General features: G+C 39.6%; 1 protein-coding gene across 4 annotated transcripts in view; it reads right to left on the minus strand.

Moving 5' to 3' along the window:
* Nucleotides 1-22,852, minus strand: part of UBE2E2 (ubiquitin conjugating enzyme E2 E2) — a 205,246-nt gene extending 182,394 nt beyond the window's left edge. Inside the window, exons 1-3 of one of the 4 annotated variants that reach the window (XM_051808441.1) lie at nucleotides 22,816-22,852; nucleotides 17,107-17,295; nucleotides 9,316-9,366 (exon numbers count right to left, since the gene is read on the minus strand). In XM_051808441.1, the coding sequence (XP_051664401.1) occupies nucleotides 9,316-9,366; nucleotides 17,107-17,282 (227 nt within the window). In that variant the 5' untranslated portion in view covers nucleotides 17,283-17,295; nucleotides 22,816-22,852. Of the gene's footprint in view, nucleotides 1-9,315; nucleotides 9,367-17,106; nucleotides 17,296-21,919; nucleotides 22,190-22,815 lie in introns of those variants that run through there. The other 3 variants (XM_051808440.1, XM_051808439.1, XM_051808442.1) reach the window with 3 other exon arrangements.
* Nucleotides 22,853-23,318: the final 466 nt, after the last annotated feature.

Below are 23,318 nucleotides of genomic sequence, written 5' to 3' on the forward strand. Positions count from 1 at the left end.
TCTAATTTTTCAGTTATAAACTTCTCTGAAAATTAAATGCATTACATTCCATCCATCCTCTCTTCATAGGTTATAACATACCTAATTTTATAGATAACACATATAATTATCCTATTTAGGCTACCTATGATAGCAAATAATGAGACTGTACAGAATTTTAAAATTCTCTGAATCACATCTATGGTAAAAATGACCTTACAGTTGACACCATATAGTTATCTTAAGCATACTATAATTATCTTTAAAAACCCAAATCTATTTAGCTCAGAAGTACAAAGTCCTAAATACTGCCTTCTTATGTGTAAACAGACTAATCATAAATTAGTGTAATAAAACACTTAAAAATAAAAGCCATTTTAGAATTAGAACATTTTAAAATGTAAAATAAATCCAGTTTGTTACTACAGGTAACAACATTACCATTACTACAGGTAACACACATTACCCATAGAATTTTGATACATGCAGAAAATACTGCACTGGTGTCACAGAAAGAAAAAATTTCCTTTGGCAATTTTAAAGTTATAAGAAAAAGCATAAAAATCTCTATTAGATTTACGGTGTTTATATTCAGTGGTGATTACTGTCAATACCTCCCAAACAAAAGTTAAATCGAACTTCAGCTCATCTTGCAGAAATAAAAAGCCCTCCTTCCCCCAAAACCAATCTGTACTAAAAATGAGGCAATCATTTTGAAAGAATGAAATTATTCACTATATCTCCACTGAACAATAATATTATTTTCTGATAAAGAAATTTCATTATGAAGTCACTACTGAATTTTATACAAAAAGATTGTCTACAGCCAGATAATCCAGAACAAATGCCTTTAAAAGCTTTAAAATTCTTAAATTCTTTACTAAGCTCCAAATTCCATAAAAGTTACAGTAAGATATAAATAATTTAAAAAAAGGAACATTAACAACAACACCCAAACCAGAAAAAAACTGGAGAAATTTTAAGTTGTTGGTTGTGTCAAGTGTTACTCAAGAGTAATTGCTGTCACTGTGTACCACTTATTCAAATAAATATCTACTAAATTAAACACAAACCCTTACATTTCAGTTGTAGCTACAGAATCACCATCTTGATCTCCACAATATTTACAACATTAAAAGGCTGCAAAAGTATCACAAAAGCATACTATCACTCACCTATAGCCTCCTCTAGGCACAGTATGCATCTCAAGTTAATAAAGGCCACATAAATGTGGCTTTTGTACAGAGCAGATACTGAATTATGTATTTGATTACATATTTCTCCCTAAAAAACCAGAATGTTAACATTAATCAGAGGAAACTTCAGATTCTGGCATAAATTTGACTATCGTATAAAAGGTAATATTTAAAATACATAATGCCTTACCACACAAACATGAGTTGCCATATGTGAGGCACTGCTAAGCATGGTTTCTATTAAGCCAATACACAGTACCTGGCTTCTTTCCAAGAAACATGGAAGTATTTAAAAAACCCTGTTTAATCCAATTCCACAGCCTTGAAACAAAAATAAATTAAAGTGTTGCAAGAACTGTTAAAATGAAAAATTAAAGGCATGTAAATAAGTGAAAAAAAAAAAAAAGTCAGAAAAAAATGAAAACAAAGATTATTTCAAGTAGATATCTTAATCGTAATTAGCAACATTTGGCATGTTTATGATATGATTCAAAGCTGCAGCCAATTAGATAGCCCAAAAAGCTTGTAACAAAGCTGCAAATGTGTAACTACAGCATAAATAAGTTTTATTGCACACCAAGAAAACAGCACCCAGATCAATTTCATAGTTTGTTTCCAAAACGCTGTAAAGCATGTTCTGGTACTAGTTCATGACTTTTTAGTCTTAAATAGCAGCTTTTCTGCCAGGAGATTTTGGAAAACAATTTCATTACATTCAGACTATTAATTGTTAATCTGTATACATTCCATGTATACCAAGAATAAAAGAAAAATTACAGTGTTGCCTTAGACTGTCAAGCCTAAGCAAAAAAAAAAAAAAACCCAAAACAAAACCAGCAACAACAACAAAAAGCCAAAACAAACAAACAAACCCCCCAAAATAATAAAGTGTGCTAATTTAATAGCTGTTAAAAAACTGTACAATTGTGGCATTGAAACTGAGAAAGACTGATTATTTTTTAATTTTTTTTTTTAATTGATTTCCAAGGAGAGGGAAAAACACTATTTTTACTTTGGAAGGAATAAGAGGCACACAATAGCACTCAGGAAATGACATGAATTTGTCATATGCTTTTTTAAAGTTTTCTTAAAAAGGAAATTTTTAAATATTACAGAGAAGCGCAGAGTTCTAATTCTGCTCAAATGTGAGTGTACTGAAGACTACAGTGTTAGGCACTTCTGAGATTGTGCCATTTATTTAAGGAAACAAATATTTCATTATCAGTAATGCTGTCAGTTCCAACCAACAGACAAAATATCTTCCATTTTCTTCCATTTCCCCTATTTATTCAATAATGAGTAAATTACTAAAGGGTAATGAGTTGCTAATAAAAGCATGTTTTTTACATGATTATCATGAAATGGCAGTGACTGCTTGTTCAGTGCAACAGTCCCTACCACAGTCACACTTTCAAATAATTCCACTCTATCAAATTTCTGTAAAGAAATTGATCCTTACATAGCTTTCATACAAGACATTAGTCTATATTTGGGGAAAAAAACAGGAAAAGCGCCCGACAGAAATAGCTAACTACATTTAAAAGCCACATGTTCAGATATTTCTCTGCGAAGTCTCCTAACAATGGTGTAAAGTCTCAGCCAAGGTAGTTTTGTTTCCCTTGATGGCAAGCAATGATTGTTTTACACACTTATTTTAGGTTTTGGTGGTGGGAAAAGGTCTTTCTGTGTGTTTTATGAGGGCTGTACTGAGGAGATTGGAAAAACATGCATATAAATATCAGTTTTATATTATAAACCAAATTCTGGCTCACAGGGGGGGAAAAAACAACCAAAAAACCCCACAAAAAAACCCAAACCAAAACCCCACCTTTGTTTAGCTACTTAGGAGAAGGCAAAAGAAACGTCTGTGAAAGGTGGTCTGAAAAATTCTGAAGCTGAAAGCATTGGGGATTGCTCTTGTACTTCCTAGGAGACTGACTTACAAAGACCAGCTGCAACTCAATATGAAACTGCTGGAAGAGAATTTCTCTGTTCAGAATTCCCCACACTAAAAGCATCAAAGTGTTTCATTTTACCCTTGTTACAGTTCTTCACGCTACCTCCCCCAACTTACAATTTAAAGTAGAGCTTTAGTTATCTTCCACACTAAGCACACTGCAAATATCAAGGAACCCTTCCATGTCCATCACAAGCTGCTTTTTGAGTACTTTTCTGCCCTTTCCTGCTTCAAGGAATGTGTGATCATCATGACCCCCCCTTATGCCCCAATCTCATTTCCCTGCTTCAACTATGCCATGGGATGTGCTCTGGCATCATCCTGACCTTCCAAATCTGCACTCACACAATGCTTGCTGAAGTATTCGTATTCTTCTCTAATATTAGTTTCTCTTTTCTTTTCCTCCTGGGAGAGAAGTTGTCATCATTCAAAAACTGGGAGAACTGGCAGAAATCGCGTGGAGGTATTGTTATGCTGGGAGGTATTAATGGATGTTGTCAGACAGTTCTTTACTTCCTCATCACTGAGTGAAGTTGCCAGACCTGGCAAGCAGCCAGCAGCAGGTTCCCTTTACTGCCTTTTTTCTATTTCCCCTCTCGTCTTCATGAAAGTTGCTAACGTTTCTCAAGCCACCAATAGCCACAATACATCCTGAAGCTTTTGAGTGTTGCATCTAATCATCCTAAAATCATCCCACAACCGCAAGCAGAAATGCAATCAAGCAGATATTCAGAACTCAGTTTATTCAATGAAAACAAACAAACAAACAAAAAGCTCATTGCTCTCTAATTTAATTTTTTCAAATCAAACATATATTTTCAAAGATATCAGATCGCTGAAGAAACACCAGCTATATTTTAGATGGTCTTCCAAGTACACTGCATCTTGACACATGGAAGACCCATGAAAAGAAACATCTGTGCATTATTTTTTAAAGAAAGATTCTCTGTGAACACTGAAAGGTCACTTTTACAGTGAAAATAAACAGGAATTTTAAATAGATGTTTTAATACAGCTACATGTTTCAGACCTGAAAGCACAAATGACAGTCCTGCACTGCCTTAAAAGAAAATGACAAAAGGAATGAAATGATTACATATTAAAAAGTAACCTGACATTTTTCATCTGAGGTACTTCAAGGTCCCAAGGTAATAAAGCAAAAAACCCCACTAGTTATAAAAAACAGGCAAGTTAACTCAAGTGATAAAATATAATCCCAGTGCGATCGTTAACTTGCATGTTTTTGGGACATGTTTCTTGATTCTTTTGAAGCACAAAGGGACTCAAAATTTAAAAACAAAGTAGTTACAGTGAGCACTCAAATAGATTTTTCATTCATCCCTATCCTTGATTGTTAATACCTCGTGGATTTAAAACCAACAGTATCCTGCACATTAATATCAACCACTTGTATGTTTATCTTTTTGATTACATTTTGTTATTTCCCGTAAATTCTAAAGAGGGTAGGCAACATTATATACAATGTTCTGTGTCACATTTTCTCTAGAAGGTTATAGAGAACCAGCAGCCTATAAAAGTAAGCTTATACAGGCAGAAGGTAAACTCCATGGATAACGGAATGGAAATGCAGCCTGGATTCAGGCTGGAAATGTTTGTAAGAAAAAACATTCAAAGAAAGCATTTGTTACTCCAGTTTTCATCCTGCTCACACATTAGCATTACACGCATCGCAGTCACGTGTCTGTGGCAAGAGACTGATGCATCCCTAACTCAAACAATCAAAATCACTGAGCACAACTGCACAGCAAATACTTGCTGTACCTGCTTCTCTAGGTCCCTAAACTTCTCTCTCTCTGCATTGTAGAGCAAGGCTCACTACCTTCTGCCTCCCAGTCTTCCCAGGATATTGTGCTAACATTCGTTTTCTGCTCCTGATACTTGTGACATCCCTTTAGCTTTTAAGTAGCACTAGGTAGGAGTTTAAACAGGTGGCTCTGAGAACAATAACTGAAATGGATAGAATTCACGTAGTCTCTGAGTTGTGAAGATCCAGCCTCAGCATTTCAGCAAAAACAGTCAGAGCAATATTAAACAGGAATGCTGGGCTCCATACAGTCATTAATAGCAGGAGACATCCACGAGGCACAGTGAACTCTCCCTAAGCCAAATAGAATATTTTGCCACTCCACTTCACTACATCACCCCAAAAAGAAGCGTGTTTTAAGTATTTTCAGTGTGATTAGTTTTCACAAGCAAAATACTAGGATCAATTTTGGGTTCTTATCAATTTTGCAGATAGTTTAAAAAGCAAGGAATTAACGTAATGATTTCAAATTAATAGAAGAGATAAGACTACATGCAGGGTTTTAAACTGATGGTTTTGGAATGAGAACCAATCAATTTGCCAACTAAGTTGCACAGTCCTTTACAGTATACATCTGAGCCTCAAGCACTACCTATACTGCTACAGGGAAAAAGAAATAAAACATATAAAACATAATGGAAATTGCAGTAAACACACAGAAAATAGAAGAATGGTGAAAAATACACTAAAGAACATCAAAAGGAAACATGAAGGGGAAGACAGGTAATATCAGTGACTTAACAGGAAAAATTTTGAGCAGTTGCTCCAAGTGATGTCCACTGAGAGTTGCTATTCACTTTGTGCTGGCTCTCCTTGTTTCCAGCTGTTAAGTTCACATTGAAAGAAGCTAAAAATACATTAAATACTTTCCAAATATTATTTTCCCACGTAAGCAATTGGTATAAGTTGCCACAGAGATGTTGTTCTCTTGCCAGTGAGAAGGGAAATAGTATACAATGCTGACAATAGAAGTTGTATTCTATGACATCTATTGTCTTGGACAAGAGGCAGTCCAAAATATGGGAAAGTTTGAAAAGGCATTATTTTAGCTACAAGATTTCCCAACTATTCCCTGCTTTCCGCAAGGCCATATATGAAAATGATACTTAAATATTAAGTTTTTATCGCCTGAGAGAAAAGGTATACTCTGCACTACTCAGAGGTATAGTATGTGCAACATTTCTTGTAATAAAGCTTTGGCATTTCAATGAGGTGGAAAAAGAAGAGTGGCCAATGTCTACAATTTAGGCCTATTGTCTCCTGACAAACTGAAATTTCACAATACTGCAAATTTAAAACACAAATGTACCTCCTTCGCATTCAGGACTCTCCTTGACAGTAAATTCAGCTCAACAAAAAAGTAAAACGGGGGGAAGGATGGGACAACATATACTGAAAACTATCCAGTTCTTTCTGTTAAATGTGAAGCATAACAGGCTTTTTTATTACATGCCTTCCTCCAAAAATAGCAATGATTACACTGCTCAACTCCCACACTCCCCTCCTCAGCTTGGCTTTTTTATGCTTCGAACATTATACATTCTCAGTCCTGAGGAAGAAGCCAAAGTTTGTGGAGTCCAGAGGACTCTTTCCATCACCCAGTACCCAAACTACAGAATATGAATACCTAGGGAGGCAGGCAACTCTTAGTTTCTTATAACACCAAATCTTCTTTTAAAGCCAAAAGTGACAGATTTTTTTTATGAACTCTAAAACCCACAGCTTTCCACATTTTTGGAAAGATGCTGCAAGTCGCAGCAGTGATAATCTGCCAATTACAAGGCACATTTGTGAGCAAGACTTTTTTTGTCTTCCAGACAAACACAAAAGATTATACAGCCTATTCTCTTCATGAGGATGAAGCAGGGGAAATGTTAAGATTGCAGCTGCTGCAGCAGTGGAAGCTGCAACTGCTTTGGAGCTTGTACTGACTATGTAGCCAACATGCCATTGAGGGATGCTGAGGATGATGTACTACAGACACTGTTCCATTTTGGGTTTTTTTCCTGAATGGGAAAAACCTGAAGCTTTGGCCTGCTGTAGTTAACGGAAAGTCTTGCAAACCTACTTGCAATGTTCCACCCAAGTTCCAATACAGCTCCATATCCTGCCCATCAGAACTTCCTAAGTAACTATTTAAGATAGTATTCTTGAATAATAAAGTTTTCTTCATGCCTTCTATGACATTTAGTTTGGGGATTTATCACATTCCTATTGCCCAATCTTAGTTTATTTTATATATAAAACAGTACACATAGTGAAGGTAAGCTGGAATCACAACCATTTCAAGTGGCCAACATCTGTAAGGAATTTATATTTATAAAATATGGCTGGGTTTTTTAACAGAAAATATAACGTCTTATAACAGTGATCTACATTTCACTAAACCCAAGAAAGAATGTGTCAATACTTTAGGGTAAGATATACTGTACAATAGCTCAGCTTTCTTCATTATTATCTGAAGAATCATGTCTGGCTGATGTATTTATTTTGTAATGTTTAACTATAATAGAAAATAGATGAAGTTTAAATGAAAACACTGTTTAGACTATGTCAACAGAGCATAAAACTAAATGAAGTGATTCTGTATTGAGTATAAAAACATATTTGATAATAGTAAAGTTACTAATGGTTATCTATCAAGATCACAACATGAAGTAATTCTGCATCTTCAGAACTGTGTTAAAGCAGTGGACACATGAAGTTAGATGTAATTTTGTGATTTTGCAAAACAGCATCACGCAGTGCACTTTATTGCTATTTTATCATTAGTGTAAATAATTCAACAAACCCAGGAAATCTCCAGCTCGCTTGGTTTTTTTTTAAATTGCAAGTCACCAAAGGGCTTTCCACTAAGACAGCCAATGCTCACTTTACACTTGCTAGCAAAAGAAAATCAAATATAACACTATCTTGTATACTGAAACAACTGCTTTGTTATAAAGAGAAGGCTTCAGAAAACTAGAAAAAAATGACACTGCTGTAAAAACTGCAAGCCTTTTACACTCAGTTCAAAGACATGCATTCTTCTACAACAGACTGAAGTTTTATATTCATCTCAGCAATCAGTCCACTAATAGGCATCAGTCATCAACACTGAAGTAAAACCTGCCATATGAAACTGCTTTGATGTGATTGAAGACTCACACACAGTCATAAGTATGACAGAACAGCTTAGCTATTAAAATGTTTTATCTAGCAAAAAACTGTTGATCCTAATTGACTGAAATACTCCTTGAACAGTATTACTGCAAGGCTACTTCACTACGTAGAGTTTCAGTATGTAGCCACTTGACTTATATATATCTTGAGATCCAGCACAACCACATCAAATCTTGTTAGACTATTTTCTCACACATACTTTTGTCACGAGACCAAAACAATAAAGCTGACTGTCATTTTTACTACCAGTTGCTTAGTTAATTCGATACTGAAACATACTGGGATTCATTACAAAAGCTGCATGCAAACAGCTATTTCTTTTTCCTGCACTAACAGAACGAAATCTACTAACCACATCAGTTGAAATGGGTTGGCGGGACTGGGTGGAAGCTATTTTTCTCCACCAAGCCCAACCTCCCACCACAAGAAGTGTAGGGGCAGGGGCTCCTTTAAGCAGCACTGTGCAGCCCTGGCCCAGCTCCAACACTGACCGTATGTCAAGCTGACGGATAAGAAGCCCGAGACAGCCATCTGAAAACAACTGCATACAGCCCCTGCCACCAGACAGCGAGGGTTTCTAGGTGCACCTCATCATTCACTGCAAAGCCAATTTTAAACAGACCAAAAGTAAATGTACCTGACCAAGAAAAACCCACCAAAACCAAACCAAACCAACACATCGACATTATTAGAAAGTCTATATGATTAGATACTCTATTTCAGGAAGTTTATACCCAACATCATAATTGATCACCACAAACACAGAAAATTAATCATAGTTTGTGCCTATAACATATTCTTTTCTCCTTTATATTCACAGTGTTTTAACAAATTGCAAGAAAAAGGAATCAAACATACCAAGCAACCTCCACGAAGATTACATTTTACAGAATCAAACAAAATGCTATCAATTTAATGCCTCAAATGAAGGGTCATTTGATTTTTGCCCTGTATATATTCATGCATCACAGAGTTCACCCATTTTTACCATTACTTAGGTTACTGGGAAGTATGTCATACGTTGCCTACATGTCCTTACATGTAGGCAACATATTATCTATCAGTTTTTATTCCAAAATTACTAAGTAATCAGCACAAAGGAATAGCTAAAATTTACTCCAGTCCCCTATGCAATTTCCATAATTCCATATATTTCATTTCCATATTCCAAATTAGTAAAATCCAGGTGAACTTACCTACAGTTTGGAGGAGGGTCTAATGTAATTTCTGCAAGTTCCTTCTGAATTCTTAAGAGAAAAAAAAAATATTATCAGGACTTTTTTGCAATCTGTTTCTTTCAACTTTATGAACATTTCTACAGCAATCAATAGGAACAAAATATAATTCTTAAAATTTCTGATGAAAAGCTGATGCTAAAAGGTTTCATGAAACTGCACAAGAACATGTGGAAGCAAACGTTAAATCTTTTCTGAGAAATGAATTTCCAATATGGGACAAATGCCATGAGCAGCCACCTAGAAAATCACACTTTTTCTATAGGTCAGGGTTCTCAGGTCCTTTGCTCACTTACACAATTACTAAATGTCTCATGTATCCTCTTTCTCTATTTCTCCTCTGCCTGTATGTCTTATAAGCTCTTGCACTCTAGAATATTTAGCTTCTTAATGTATATCGTACTAGCAGGGTAAAACCTCCCAACTTCCAAGAATAATTGTCTCTCACCCTCCCAAAATGAGCCCATGCTGGTCTTCTTCATAACCTCCTCCTAGGTACTGTGGGTCTGCTATCAGGCTCCCCCAATGTGAGGTGGTCCAGCTCCCTGGCTAGCTTGGGGTTGTACTGCTGGACTTGCTCTGGTATGTGCCTTCTTTTTACTGGGGGATCAAAATCAAGTAAATGTTATCCCAGGTACGGTCTAATGAGAGCTGAGTAACGGGAGATAAATCTCTTCCATCTGCCTATGGACTATGCATCCCAGGAGGGATACATCCCAGGAGGCAGTCAGCTTTTGTTGCTGCCTCACACTAAGCTTGTTTTCTGCCAGGGTCCCCATCTCCTTCTCAGCAGAGATGGTCCCCAGTATGTATCATTACAAGGGGTGAGACCTCATTTCATGAGTTCTCTGTCAACCCTCTCCTGCAGCCTGGCGAGATCCCTCTGAGCCACAGCATTGCTCCTGCATGTACCAAGTGCTCCCCCCCCCAGCTTGCTGTAGTCTGAAAACTTTAGAGTGAACTCTGCCATATCCTTCAGGTCACCAATAAAGACATTACAGGCATCCTGCCAGAGTTCTTCCTGCAGGGAGAGCAACTTCATTGTTAAGGATTTCTGGATATTCCCAGGCTGATGCTTCCAAGCCAAGTCCATGAATGCCTGATCTCTGCCACAGCTGGCAACAGGGGCTCTTTTCCCTTACACCAGCATCTGCATGAGAGCCAGTATCTTGACCTTTGAAGAAATTTAATTATACAGAGTGGGAGTCTACAGAGTTCCCAAAGGAACTTGTAGGAGTTTTCAGTTCCCAAAGTATGATGCCATAAGCAAGACTGTAATGGTCACCTTACCTATAAACTATGCCCAAGGTTTTTTTTATAGGTTACTTCAATGCAAAAACATGAACATTTAGAAGCAGGAAGAAAAAGTAAAACAATTCAAGATACCCTGAGTATTTTCTTCTTGCCTTCTCCTTCACAAGATTTCATGTACAGCAGCAAATTGTTATTCCTGTTATTCCCTATGCTAAGAAAGAAAACCTGCACAATAACACCACGCAAATTCCTGAAATACATGCCGAAGCCATAAGCCAAAAGTTCAGGCCTGACTTACACATACCTTGTTAAAAATGATTGCTACCCATTTTGCATATAAATACAGGCAAAGAAAATGGTTTATCAAAATAAGCATTCAGGTATATTGGCATATATAACATAAAAATGAGCAGTTTAATTCTCTATATAACTTTAAGATCCAAACACAATCTTACATGTTAAGGAGTCTCACAGCCACTATCAAAATTCCCCTTATGCTACTATAAGTTGATTTTACAGCTACAGTGAATAAATGAACCAATGGCAGTAGAAGAATTGGCCTGAACCAGAAACTCCAGCCTTTATCTTTCATATTCTAAAATAATTAGGACATACGTGGGCAAGATTTGTAGGCAGAGGTAATAATCACTTATTAGATCAGATTATATAATCGCAAAGATAAAAACACTCTTCCAGATGCTTAGATTTTCTTCTAACTTTTATCCACCCCAACCCTACACACACACACAGTTACTTCAGTTGAGGGGGAGCAATTTGATCTTTTACTTGCTTTTTCTACTCATTGAAATATTTATATCTCCAGTACATAGAATTTCCCCAATAAATATCATACCTTTCCTATAAAAATACAGGCACAGATTGCTTAATCAAGCACCAAATCATTGTAGTAACACTGAAAATACACCACATTTTTTAATTAGTGAAGTTTAAGCACAACAAACATGTTGTTTTAAAAAACTTATTCCAGTTAAACAATCCTAACAATTCACACCTTTTAGAAGGGAGATTTTATAACTGTGGGAGAGGCTTAAAATATTTCTTCTGTATACAACAAACTTCTGCCATGATTTTGAAATTACACTATCGCAAATTCAAACCACAGAAAATCTAGGTAACATAGATTCTTCAATTTCACGTTTTATGGGTTGTTCTGTTTTTTCAGCCTTTTGTGAAGTTACAGAATGATGGCATTGCACTTTTATAGTCAGAGATCATTCCTTTACTTTACATATAGTAGTAAGAACAGTTAATATTTCATTGCATTACAATGAGTCTGAGACACGTCAAGAATGGATTGACAACTTCAACAACCTCAGTCCTAGATCAAAAACTTTATATTCTTCTTCCTAAAGCCTAACCCATGTTCCTTATATTCTGAAAACAAAAGAGTCTCTCATTTTTTCCATCTGTTGTAGTTCAACCCAAAATTTCTAACTTCTAATTTCACAAGTGCTAAAATGGCCCTTTATCAAGCTTTTCTGTGATTGAGCAAACAAGGACAAAACACCTTTCTGCTTCCAGCCATAAAAATTGATCAGACAGCACTGCATATTAATGTTCAAAAGTCCTAACTGCTCTTGCAAGCATCTAAGAGATGCTTCATTCATCATTATTTTTATACAAACAAGATACAACACATTAATACAATACTGTCCATCTTTTGCTCCTCAGCAAGTTGTCCATGTTTATTCTCCTACTCTGTGGTGTCCCAAACTAATTTATACACCTTACAACCCTTTGCTGCAACCTTAATTTACCTTGCATTCATGCTGAGAGCTTATTCATAAACAGTTTCTGTAGAGCAGCTGACATGCAATATCTTGTTCACGTCACAGCATTCAAAGTTACAATTAAATTGTCGGACAGCATCCCAGAGAGCCTTGCACTGATAGAGACCTCCAATGTGCAAGCTGGCCTTTGTCTGCACATGCTCTGGCACTTGCTTCATATCTCCATTGAGTTGCCCTCAGAATCTACCATAGGAGAGGATGTACCTCATTTCCTTCACTGACCACAGAGAATTTGCTGTGAGGATATGTGGCCTCTGGCAACAAAACATTTTTTTCAGAGTCCTTTCTGGATTTTTTGCCTCAATAACAGTTATGTTTAACTATGTCAGAGTGAAAAAGAACTCTAAATTAAAATAATTATATCTATTCAGTTTATATTTAAACTAATGACATAATGGCTTAGGGAAGTATTGGGAAGTAGGGTCATGGCAGGGGGTGAAGCCTTGGCTAATAATCAATGCCCTGGGCTGCACACATAGGACATTTAATTTGCAGTGTCAGATCTGATATTCTTTGTTTGGTCTTAGAGAAGTCCTTTGACTTCTCTCTCTCATATATACATACATCTATACATACACACACATAAAAAAAAATATTTTTCCCCTCCATTTTACTATCAGAAGAGAAGAAACATAGTTGCCTTCCAGCACAAGTGCAACCGTTAATCTACCCATAAATTCAGAAGCATGAAAGTACATTTTGGATTTCAAATATTATTAATTCTCACAGACACATATTTACTACTGTTCCAAGACTAAGGGGACTGTGGTTGTTTCCTTCATGAAACAGTTAAAAGTTCTCTAAAGCTAAGAGAAGTGAAAACCAGAGGATTTCCCAGTGTGATTAACTGGAAAAGAAATAAAGGATTATATGACAATAAGTGATTTTTACCACATCTACTTTTCTAAAATACATGCCTATTTACCCATAAAAGCCAGCTGATTCAATACCTTATACCAAAGAATATGCTACTTAGAAAATACTTAGAAAAGCAGACACTGGTACATATTTCACTACTAAATAAACTGTGACTGAGCAGGAAATTGATCTAAAGATGGTTAGCTTCATACTGGAGGAAAAGAAATATTCTCACCCACATACTAAAAGATGGATAAATGACAAGGATATTTCTTGTAAGAAAAAGCAGTCTGTATTTTGCTGTCATATTCAACATTCTAAATACCATTCCTAGATTCCTTGAAAATAGTGCTGTGATAAACTCCTCAGAGAAAAAAAAAAAGGGGGGAAGGGAAGGGAAGGGGAAAAAAGGCTCATTTTTACTTTGTTGAATTTTGAACAAATTTAATCTATTACTGATTCGCTACTCCTTAAGGTTGTAACTTCTTTCAATAAGGAAAAGATTGCAACTAAAGTTTTACAGTTCACAATTTATTGTAGGCACAGATATTTATTAAAAAATGTCAGGATTGGACACAAAGGTTGACAGATTTTCAACCAGCAACTTCAGGAGCCAAGCAAAACAATACATTTATTTGTTGAGCTACGTCAGCCAAGAATGGTTACACTTCTCTCAATCCAAAGGTCATGCTAAGATTTGCTACTTAAGAGGTAACAAGATGCCTGCTGTTTTCAAGGACAGCAATTCAATTCCGTGTCTAAACTGTAATTGTGATATGCAACGAGTTTCTCAATCTTGACATGTTAGGTAAGAAAGGTTGCTATTTAAGGTGATGCCCTCTGGGTGAGGAAAATTGAAGGACCAGTACACTGCATGACATATGCTGTAAGCTATTACACCTGTATATCAGCTACTCCTAAAAGTATTAACAGAGAAGCACAGCATGTGATGGCATTCTGCATTCTTGATGCCAGTTATAGCAATGCTAACAGAAGAAACTCCATATCTTGAAACCAAAAATCTTACTCAAATAGAAATTTGAGCGGTTTCATATAGCCTCTGTAATCAGATCACTTTGGGAAGCAGTTATGCTGCATGAACAGTATATTCATACATAAGACATGGTAGCGATTTACGATTACACAAGCAAAAGTCAGCACACTGCTAGACCTTGATTTCTATAAAACCTAATGCTACTGAAAATTCTGTAAATCTGACTACATAAAACTACAAATAAAAAGCAGAACAAAAATTTTTCCAAACAGAGATGCACAAATTTTCATTCTAAATCAATATATACAAGACGTATCATAAGGCAATCCAAAACCACTGTGACTACAATTCCATATGCATGAAAAAGCTTACCAAGTAAGAAAACGTGATTTCCAAACTCAGGTTAGAATCAAGTCTGTAGTCTGTGACTTTAGATCCAGTGCTACATTAACTCACTGGTGTTCTATGCTTTAAACAGGAATTAAGGAATCTTGACCAAAGCCACAATTGACTACACTCTGTTGTTTGAGTGTTTTACTGATTTCAGCAGAGTTGACTCCTTTAACTGAAGGTAACAGAGTACAGCCTTTTTAATCCTGCACTACTTTTCACTTCTAACGAACAAAATTAACAATATTACTGTGAAGATATTTTATACAGACAGTTTCTGTAATACTTATCACATATTGAGGACTCTAAGAAATTTTTCCTTCCTCCATGATACTCCACTCCTTTTTATCCTCTGCTTTAAATCCTGATTTACCTTTCTTGAGACACTACTGATTTTAATTAAAAAGCAAAGAAACAAAACCTGTAATACAAAAACCTGGCTGAATGAAGAAAGTACAATCCCAAATCTAACACAAACAACTGAATACTTTAAACAAAAAAGATTATACTGTTAAAAAACCCTGTTACTAGAAAAACTATGTTGTTGTGATCCTTCCAGAAAGTGCTATGACAACCAGCACAAATGAAATATATTTTTTTCGAAATATTATTTATTGTGTACGTACCTAAAGAGCTATTGTAGGTCATGTCAGCTTTTAACATGTATACTTAAATGTATATTTTTAAAATATATTAGTATTAGAATGCACATGAAACTGGCTTTAGAGTCTAACTAGCAAACGCACTGATGTCAGCAACTGGCATAATTAGTTTCAGCAGAACCATAAGCAGATGTGATTAAACTTTAAAAGGTTTAAGTAATTTTATCACTGTAAAATGCATGTTGATAAAAGCTCTAAGCTTTGAAGATACAAAGCTAAGATTAATAGACCAATTTCTGACATATCATTATTAATTTTTTAATAGGATAGCGTCCACAAGCTCTTGTCAGAATCGCGGCATCGGCATCATTACACCAGACATTGTACAAAGTTCAGAATACACAGACTGCTTTCTAAAGACACTGAAAACTATCTTTTATGACCTTAAAAGTCATCACTAATCCAATAATTCTAATATTTAAAAAATAATAATAGCAGGAAGCAGACAAAAGAGAACAAGGTCAGAAACCATACGGGCTGGATTAACTACGTGAGTAACACCATGGTTTGCAGTGAAAGCTGAGTGGGTGTTTTGGGTTTTTTTCCTTTTAGTCACAAAAGGAAACATGGGCAACTTTTGCTGGCCCTTCTGTAAGTGGTATGATCAGTGATATGATTCCTAATAGTGTCTTAGTAGGAATGGGAGTCAAGAAAGCATTTCTACAGAGAAGAAAAAAACAAAAAAAAGGCCAGCTGTAAGGAAGGTTATCTATAGCAGAAAAAAAGCATGACGATACTCCACTGGAAAGACAGAAGATACTTCAGTCCAGAAAAGTATGTAATAGAAAAGGGACATATTAAGGCAAGACAAAGACTTGAATCCTGAAGGGATGTACACACGTTTATATACTGGTGTTTATGGACTGTGACTACATGCATATGTTATAAATTATGGCAATAGGGGCTCAATGCTTCTCCTTTACCACAGCACCACAGTGGTATAATTCCAATGTTTTTTCTTGTAGTTTATACAGCCTTGGATTAGCAAAGAAACAAGATCTGGGAATTCTGCATCAGGACAGTCAGCAGAATTGGTCTCTTGTCAGATTATTTTATGAGTGCTTTTTTACTTCAATCACTATAATCCCATTTGCCTAGACTAACAACCCTGTGTGTACTAAGGAAGCTACACTAAGCTGTAAATTCCTTCTGTCTGGTCCAAGCAATACAACCATTATCTGAAGATGGACATGATAACATAGAATAATTTAAATAGCTATTCTACAAACCAACCTTTCCTCTCAAGCAGAAAAGGGAAGGAAAATAAATGGGTAATGAAACAGATCAGAGTTTAGTAATGAAACCAACATGCATTTGTTGTTCACTCAGATATTTCTGACCTGACCATCTGGGAAAAGAAAACGCAGTACTTCACAACAATAGGTATTACAGTAGTCCTAACATGCTGAGTTACTGAACTGTCTGATATGTTTATGGTTAATTAACTGTAAGTTACACTGACAAGTTTCAACATCAGTCATACATACACATACAGAGATATATTTTATAAGGCTACAAAACTGTCTGAGTTTTACTAGCAATAAAAAATTGTCAGCTTTTATCATGCAAGCAACTATTAAAACCATGTGAAAGAGTCAATCTCTCAAAAAAAGGAAAAAGTATACAGGTCTCATTATTGTGACCAGTCTCAAGAGAATATTACACTAATACAGCAGTGTTATAATAAAATCATCAGAAAATTAATATACTGAGTCAATACATACATCTGATGCTCAGTTGAAAAAAAGAGAAATTAAAATAAAACCCAAAAAGAACATTGTACCTTTTAGCACTAGTTGACAGTTTAGCAGCTGTTTTGCTTGATATTTTGCCCTCTTTTTTCTTGGGCTGAACTTGCTCCCTTTCTTGTTCCTGCTGAACACCTTCACGCTGATCTCCATCAGAGCTGCCTCCACTAGTGCTTGGACTATCATCCACTCTCTGCCCCTCTGTAGACATGGCAGATGCTGCACTGAACAAAAACAAACAACAGAAGTTAGCTTTTTGAGAAGAAACTGCCCGGCAGTATTTCTTACATGCCTTAAGGAAAGAACACATAATGTCTTTGTCTTAATATGTAACACTTGTGTTACAGTACTTCAGTAATCTTAGCACTGAAGAGTTTTGCCAGAAGCATCTTGACAATAATTCAGGAGCTGGTCATTTAAAACCCTATGCCAAAAAAACCACAAACTCCAAACAACAACAACTACCACCTCCAAAAAAGCCCACCTTTTCTATATAGATATATATATAAGCCCACCTATATATATATATATATACACACACACACAAGCCCACCTATATATACATATATATATATATATATGAGAAAAGCAGAAGTTATCGAAGTGGGAAACATAATCCAGCAAGTGTAATACCATTCACTGTGAATTATATTTTTCAACCACTCAGCAACACCATGCACTAGCTATCTCATCACTATGCCACCGGTTCAAATATAGCATAGTTTGTTAAGAACTGAGAGTTATTACTGTATTAACACTCTCTGTTATCCCATATGAAACAAATCTGTGGGCTCATTCCAAGTCTTTACTGTGGGTTTCCACATTACAAAATCTACATCTTGGCATGCTCGATGGAAACAGTCACAGAACCAAAAAGCACTAACACAGGACTGTTTATATTTACTGAAATGGTACACTTCTAGAGCGGTAAGCACACTGGTAGAGGACATAAGGAAGCTTTTTCCTGACAAATTTCATTCAGGCAATATGAAGCAACAAAGCTGTCAGAGAACACAAGAGGCAAGAAATCTCAGTATATTTCAGAAGTCAGGTTAACACTTTATTTGCACACTTCTGATACTAGTTAGCTATTTTAATTTCTTCCTTCATTTTAAATAGTACAACAATATGCCGACAGATGAGGAATTACAAGCCCACTGTTACAGCTGTCATGACTTCTCAAACTGTTCTAATGAAGGGCAGATGTCCATGAAAAACCCTTACTGAATTAGCATATGTGGTGGCACTGATTGATTTTTTAAAAAACAAACAAACAAACAAACAAGCAAAAAAAGCAAAACAAAACATAAACCAAAAACCAAACTGAAACCCAGGTCTTTCCTTTAATTCCCAATCTGTACCTTATATGCCTACTTTATATATCCTCCTCTAAAGATTTTAATAAAAGAACCATCTTCAAAGCACATAGGCCCAAACATTACTTGCTTACACCCACACAATCTCCATATATCTGGGTGGTTTTCTGATCAAATCTGTCTGAATCAAAGAATTTGTTCTTTCATACACAGAGTTTTAAATTGCTGCGAACTTTGACTTGCTTTTCCTCTTACCTATGTGCAGACACTATCACAATTAAGAGCAAAACTATTCACCTTAACTGTTATATGTTTTAAGACTCACTCAAGGGAGAATAATGATATTTCGGGCTCAGATTCAACCTTCCTCATTCCATGGATTAAATAAAGTTCATCTCCCTGTATATATTTATGGAAAGAGACAGCAAAGTAAAAGTAAAGTAACATCAATGCCAACAGGGTTATGTTGAAAGGATGCTTTTTAAAAGAGGCTGTAAGTGTTGTAGTTACAGCTGCATGTAAGAAAATAAATTTACTCCTATTCTGAAAAACCTTTACCAAGATCTAATTCTATCAAATAGTACACACTGTGGAGTGGAAGAAATAATCTCTTCAAGCATTATTGACACATGCAGCTAACTTCAGGAGGAATAAGGTCTTTTTTATCTAATTTGTAAAGCTATACTGAATAAAAATTCTGGAAGTATGGCATCCCTTCAAAATATTTATGCACCAAAAGAAATAGCAAGCAATACCAAGTGATGGATATGGGACTAAGGTTTCCCTTAATCAGCTTAAACTACATATTAGATTTTATCATAGAAAATAATATTTTCATATATAAATTTATATAATAATACACAACACTTAGCCTGTTCATTGAAGTAACCAAAATAATGCATAGTTTTCACCCTAAAATTAAAATACAAAAACTGTTCATTCCTAGAGAACAATGTTTCCTATGGTACAGATACATTATATTTAACATAATTTGTATATTCACACAGGTTGATGTTCAGATATTTAAATCCTAGTTGGCAGATTTTAAGATAAAAACAACAGAAGACTTAGAGGTAATAAACCACAAAAATATTAAATGCATATTTTGACTTGTCAGAATATGATAACTATAAAGCAATTTTGATAGTAAGTACGCATTTTCTTTGCTTCTACATGCAGTTAAAATACAACCTCATTTCTCTTTATAACACTTGTGATGGCCTTTATTTGCTCTAGATTTTAGTTCTGAACTTTGCTTAGTAAACCTCATTTTAAAAAGAAAAATTCTCTCTTCACAATGTACATAGGCTTTAACACTGCAGGCCAGAAAGTTAAAAGCATATTTAGTAATGCTTATACGCACAGGACATCTGCTGTGAATAATCTTAGCTATAAATATTACTATTATCCAAAAAACAACTCTATTCACTTCATAAGTTCAGGTTACTATCCAGCAGACAAATACTAACAGTAGCCCAGAGCATATAATTACTGTAACATGTAATGCCAGCATTTACAACAGCAAAATGCTTCAATCTGTCATTTGATGTCTGGCTAGTTTCTTGGGGTTTTTTTGTTTTGGTTATTTTTTTATCTCTCCCTTCTCCTTCTCTCTCTGTTCCCCTTTCTGACAGTCAGGTAATTCTTTCTATGCCATCTGCTCACAATATCTGCAATTTTAGGAATTTTTGCATAGTTCAAGGGATGCTTAATATTCTGGTAAAAGTGAGTGTTAAAGGGCCTGAAGTTAGACACTTCAAATAGGGTTAAACTTAAAGAGAGCCAAACACATGAACAAACAACTAGGGGAAAAAAAAATCAACTGAGGGGATGACACTGTGAAGAAAATATTTCACTGCCACTAACACAGACAGAAATACAAGATACTCCTTGAATCTGAACAGCCATGAGTGTGTTTGCAACTGTCACACAGAGCAAGAGGGAAGACACGCGATGTCCAGGTCCCCGGCTGCCAGGCTATTCTATATTCAGGCGAGGGTTGCTAACCTCCCTGCTGTTGTGCAGAGAAAAATGAGCAGAGGGGACAGGGAAAGGAGTGAAAAGGGACTTAAAAGTCTCTCCCTTAACGTGAGATGAATCAGCAGAGAGACAGATTACAAGTGTAACTACAACTATCAATTCGAAGTGAAGAGTCCAAAAGGTTTTGCTTTTGTCAAATATATCTACTAGCACCTTCCTCTTCTTCCTCAGAACAAAACAAAACAAAAAAACCCAAAACAAACAAAAAATATATAGAGTCACAAAAACCCAACACCAACCACCGTCACACTCTCCCCCCCCCCCAAAAAAAATCCCGTAGTTAGGGACAGCAAGGTCCTGGCAACGTGCAGATCGGTCCCCAAGGGCGGCAGAGCTAGTGATGATGTCCTTTTAAAGCGGTCTTAATTTTCTTTAAGCCAAGATAAATTGAATATTTCTGCAGGGTCCACAACGAGCAGCAACGGCAGCAGCCGCCTTACTTCATCTTCATTAGAAAGCGTAAAGGGCAAAAGGACCACAACATCGCAGCAAGAGAGGCAGAAGGCACCCGGTTTGTGGCCGGGCAGGGTCCGCCACTGAGAGAGGAACCTGGACGGAAAGGACGAGAGGCCCCGGCTCCCACGGCCCCCAGCCGCCCGGAGGCAGAAGCGTGGCTCGCCCGTCGGGAAGACCCAGCCGTGCGGGAGCTGGTGGTGGGCATGGGCATCCCCAGAAACACACACACCCCGCACCCCCACAGCCGGGCGGGAGGCGGCCGGGCCAGGGTGAGAAGTAGGAGACAACCGAGAAGAGGAGGAGGAGGAGACTGCGAGAGGAAGACGTCGGGGGCACATGAGGGAAGGGAGAGGGTTGGGCTGCGGGGCTCCTCAGGGCGCTCCGGGTGGGGGCGGGGGAGGCTAGTGCCCTTCCCGAGGGGCTCCAGCCCAGGGTGCCCACCGGGTGCTGCGGCGGGGGGGTGTGGGGATGGCGAATCCTGGGAGGCTCGATCATGGAGGGCGCAGGGGGTACCCCGGCGCCGGAGCGACCCAGGGGCGCAGCGAGTGCCGCGGGGACCACGCGATCGGCGCGGAGCGGGGCCGGAGGGGCGGGGGGGAGCGGGGGTGGTCGCTGCTCCCGCCCGCAGCGGGGCGAGCAGGACAAATGGACACGGAAGAGTTGCTGAAGGGGTATGGGGGTGCTGAGAAGCAATGGAGGCTGGATGGAACCTGAGGGAGCGGGGAGCGGCGGCAGAGATGCCGAGGTGGCTAGGGGCGGAGGGGGACGGCCGGGACGGAGGCTAAGAAAGGGCACGGCTGGGGATGACAAGGAGGGAAGAGGGTACCAGGCAGTGCCGGGGGGATGCGGAGGGGGGAGGGGAGATGAAGGATAAAGGTAGAGAGCGAGGGTCGCAGATAAATGGGGGGGAGGGTGCTGTCGTGAGGCAGCGACGAGGGGGTAGGAGCCCGGCGGGGGGAGGGGAGGCAGACGGAGAGCTCAGCCGGGGCAGAGGTAGGTGTACCCCGGGAGAGACGGGGGGAAAAGCCTCTGCTACCTGCAGGCGAGCGCAGGTCTCTCTCTCGCTGGTGCCGGACACAGGCTGCGGGACAATCCGTCGCGGTCGCCCCGACTCCGGCCGGGCGCGGGGCTGGAAAGGGGCTGCAGCCGCTCACTGAGTCATGAGCCCGCTCCCCCGCGCTCCTCGCTCTCGGCTTCCCCTGCCCTTTCCCCTTTCTCCCGAGCAGCAGCGGCGGCCGCTGCTGCTGCTTCTCCCGCCGCCGCCGCCGCCGCTCCTGCCCCCGCTGCCCGGAGAGAAGTGAAGCCGCTGCCGCGCGCGCGCGCGCGCCCCCGCCGCCCCCGCCTCCGCGCGCGCGCGCCCCCGCCCGCCCGGCGCCGCGCGCGCGCGCGTCCGCCAGCCAATTATCCCGGGCGCTCGCGCCCTGCCGAGGGAGGGGTGGGTGGGTGGGTGGGCGGGGGCGCGCGCGCGGTTCCGGCGGGGGTGAGCGGGGGGGAAAGCGACGGGTGGAGGGGAACGGGCGCGTGCCCGCGGGTGGTGTTGGAGGCCGCGCGCCGCCGAGCAAGGGGGAGGGGCAAGAGGCGCCGGCGGGAGCGCGCGTTAAAGGGAAGCACTGGGGGGTGCGGGGCGGGGTCAGTGGGGCAGAGGAGGAAGGAGGAGGTGGGAGGCGACGGGGGTAGCTGGGGGGAGACGGGAGCCTCGACTGGCGTTCGGGTGGGATGGAGGAGTGGGTACACGGCGTTCTTCCCCGCCGCCGGGTTACCGCGGGCTCTCACGCCAAAGTGCTGGGGCCGGGGGGGCGGGCCGCGACGAGCGCGGCGGAGGAGGCCGGTATCAACTTTCTTGGCTCTTCTCTTCTTTTTCGGCTCCTTTGTTCCCACCGCCAGTCCTCCCCCCGCCCCCCCGGCCCCGTCCTGCCGGCCCGCCACCCGCACCTCCCGCCGCCTTTGTCTCGGCGGAGCCCGAGGGAGCGGCCGGAGGGGACGCGCGGATGCCCCGCGGGAGCGCAGCGCCCGGGCGGCAGGGAGGGGCGGCGCGGGGGCACGCGGCGGGGCAGGGCCCGGGCCCTCGGCACTTGGTGGCCACACTTTTTGTGTGACCGCGGTAGTTTCGATCACTGCGTGGCATTAGCACAGCCTGGTGCCGCAAACCGCCCCCGCGCACTGACGGCACCGGGGGACGCGCAGCATCCCGGCTGGAGATAGGCACTGTCGCCTGGCTGTGGCCAGGTAAAGGAACCTCGCCTCCCACGCAGGCAGGTATTGCCTCTGTGGCAGGCATCGCAGTCGGGAATAGGAGAGGCCAAGGCAGAGCCTCACTTAAATGTTTAGTGTGAATAATATTAACCTGGAACAAAACAAACCTCCAAGAGAACTGTCTGTCAGGTAACCCCGGCTGCGTTTGCCTGGCTGAGACACTTCTGTCCCTGTGCTGACCC

This window comes from Manacus candei, unplaced genomic scaffold (genome assembly GCF_025592945.1).
Source record: "Manacus candei isolate 608988 ecotype Guabito, Panama unplaced genomic scaffold, ASM2559294v1 h1tg000072l, whole genome shotgun sequence".
In the NCBI taxonomy this organism is placed as follows: Eukaryota; Metazoa; Chordata; class Aves; order Passeriformes; family Pipridae; genus Manacus; species Manacus candei.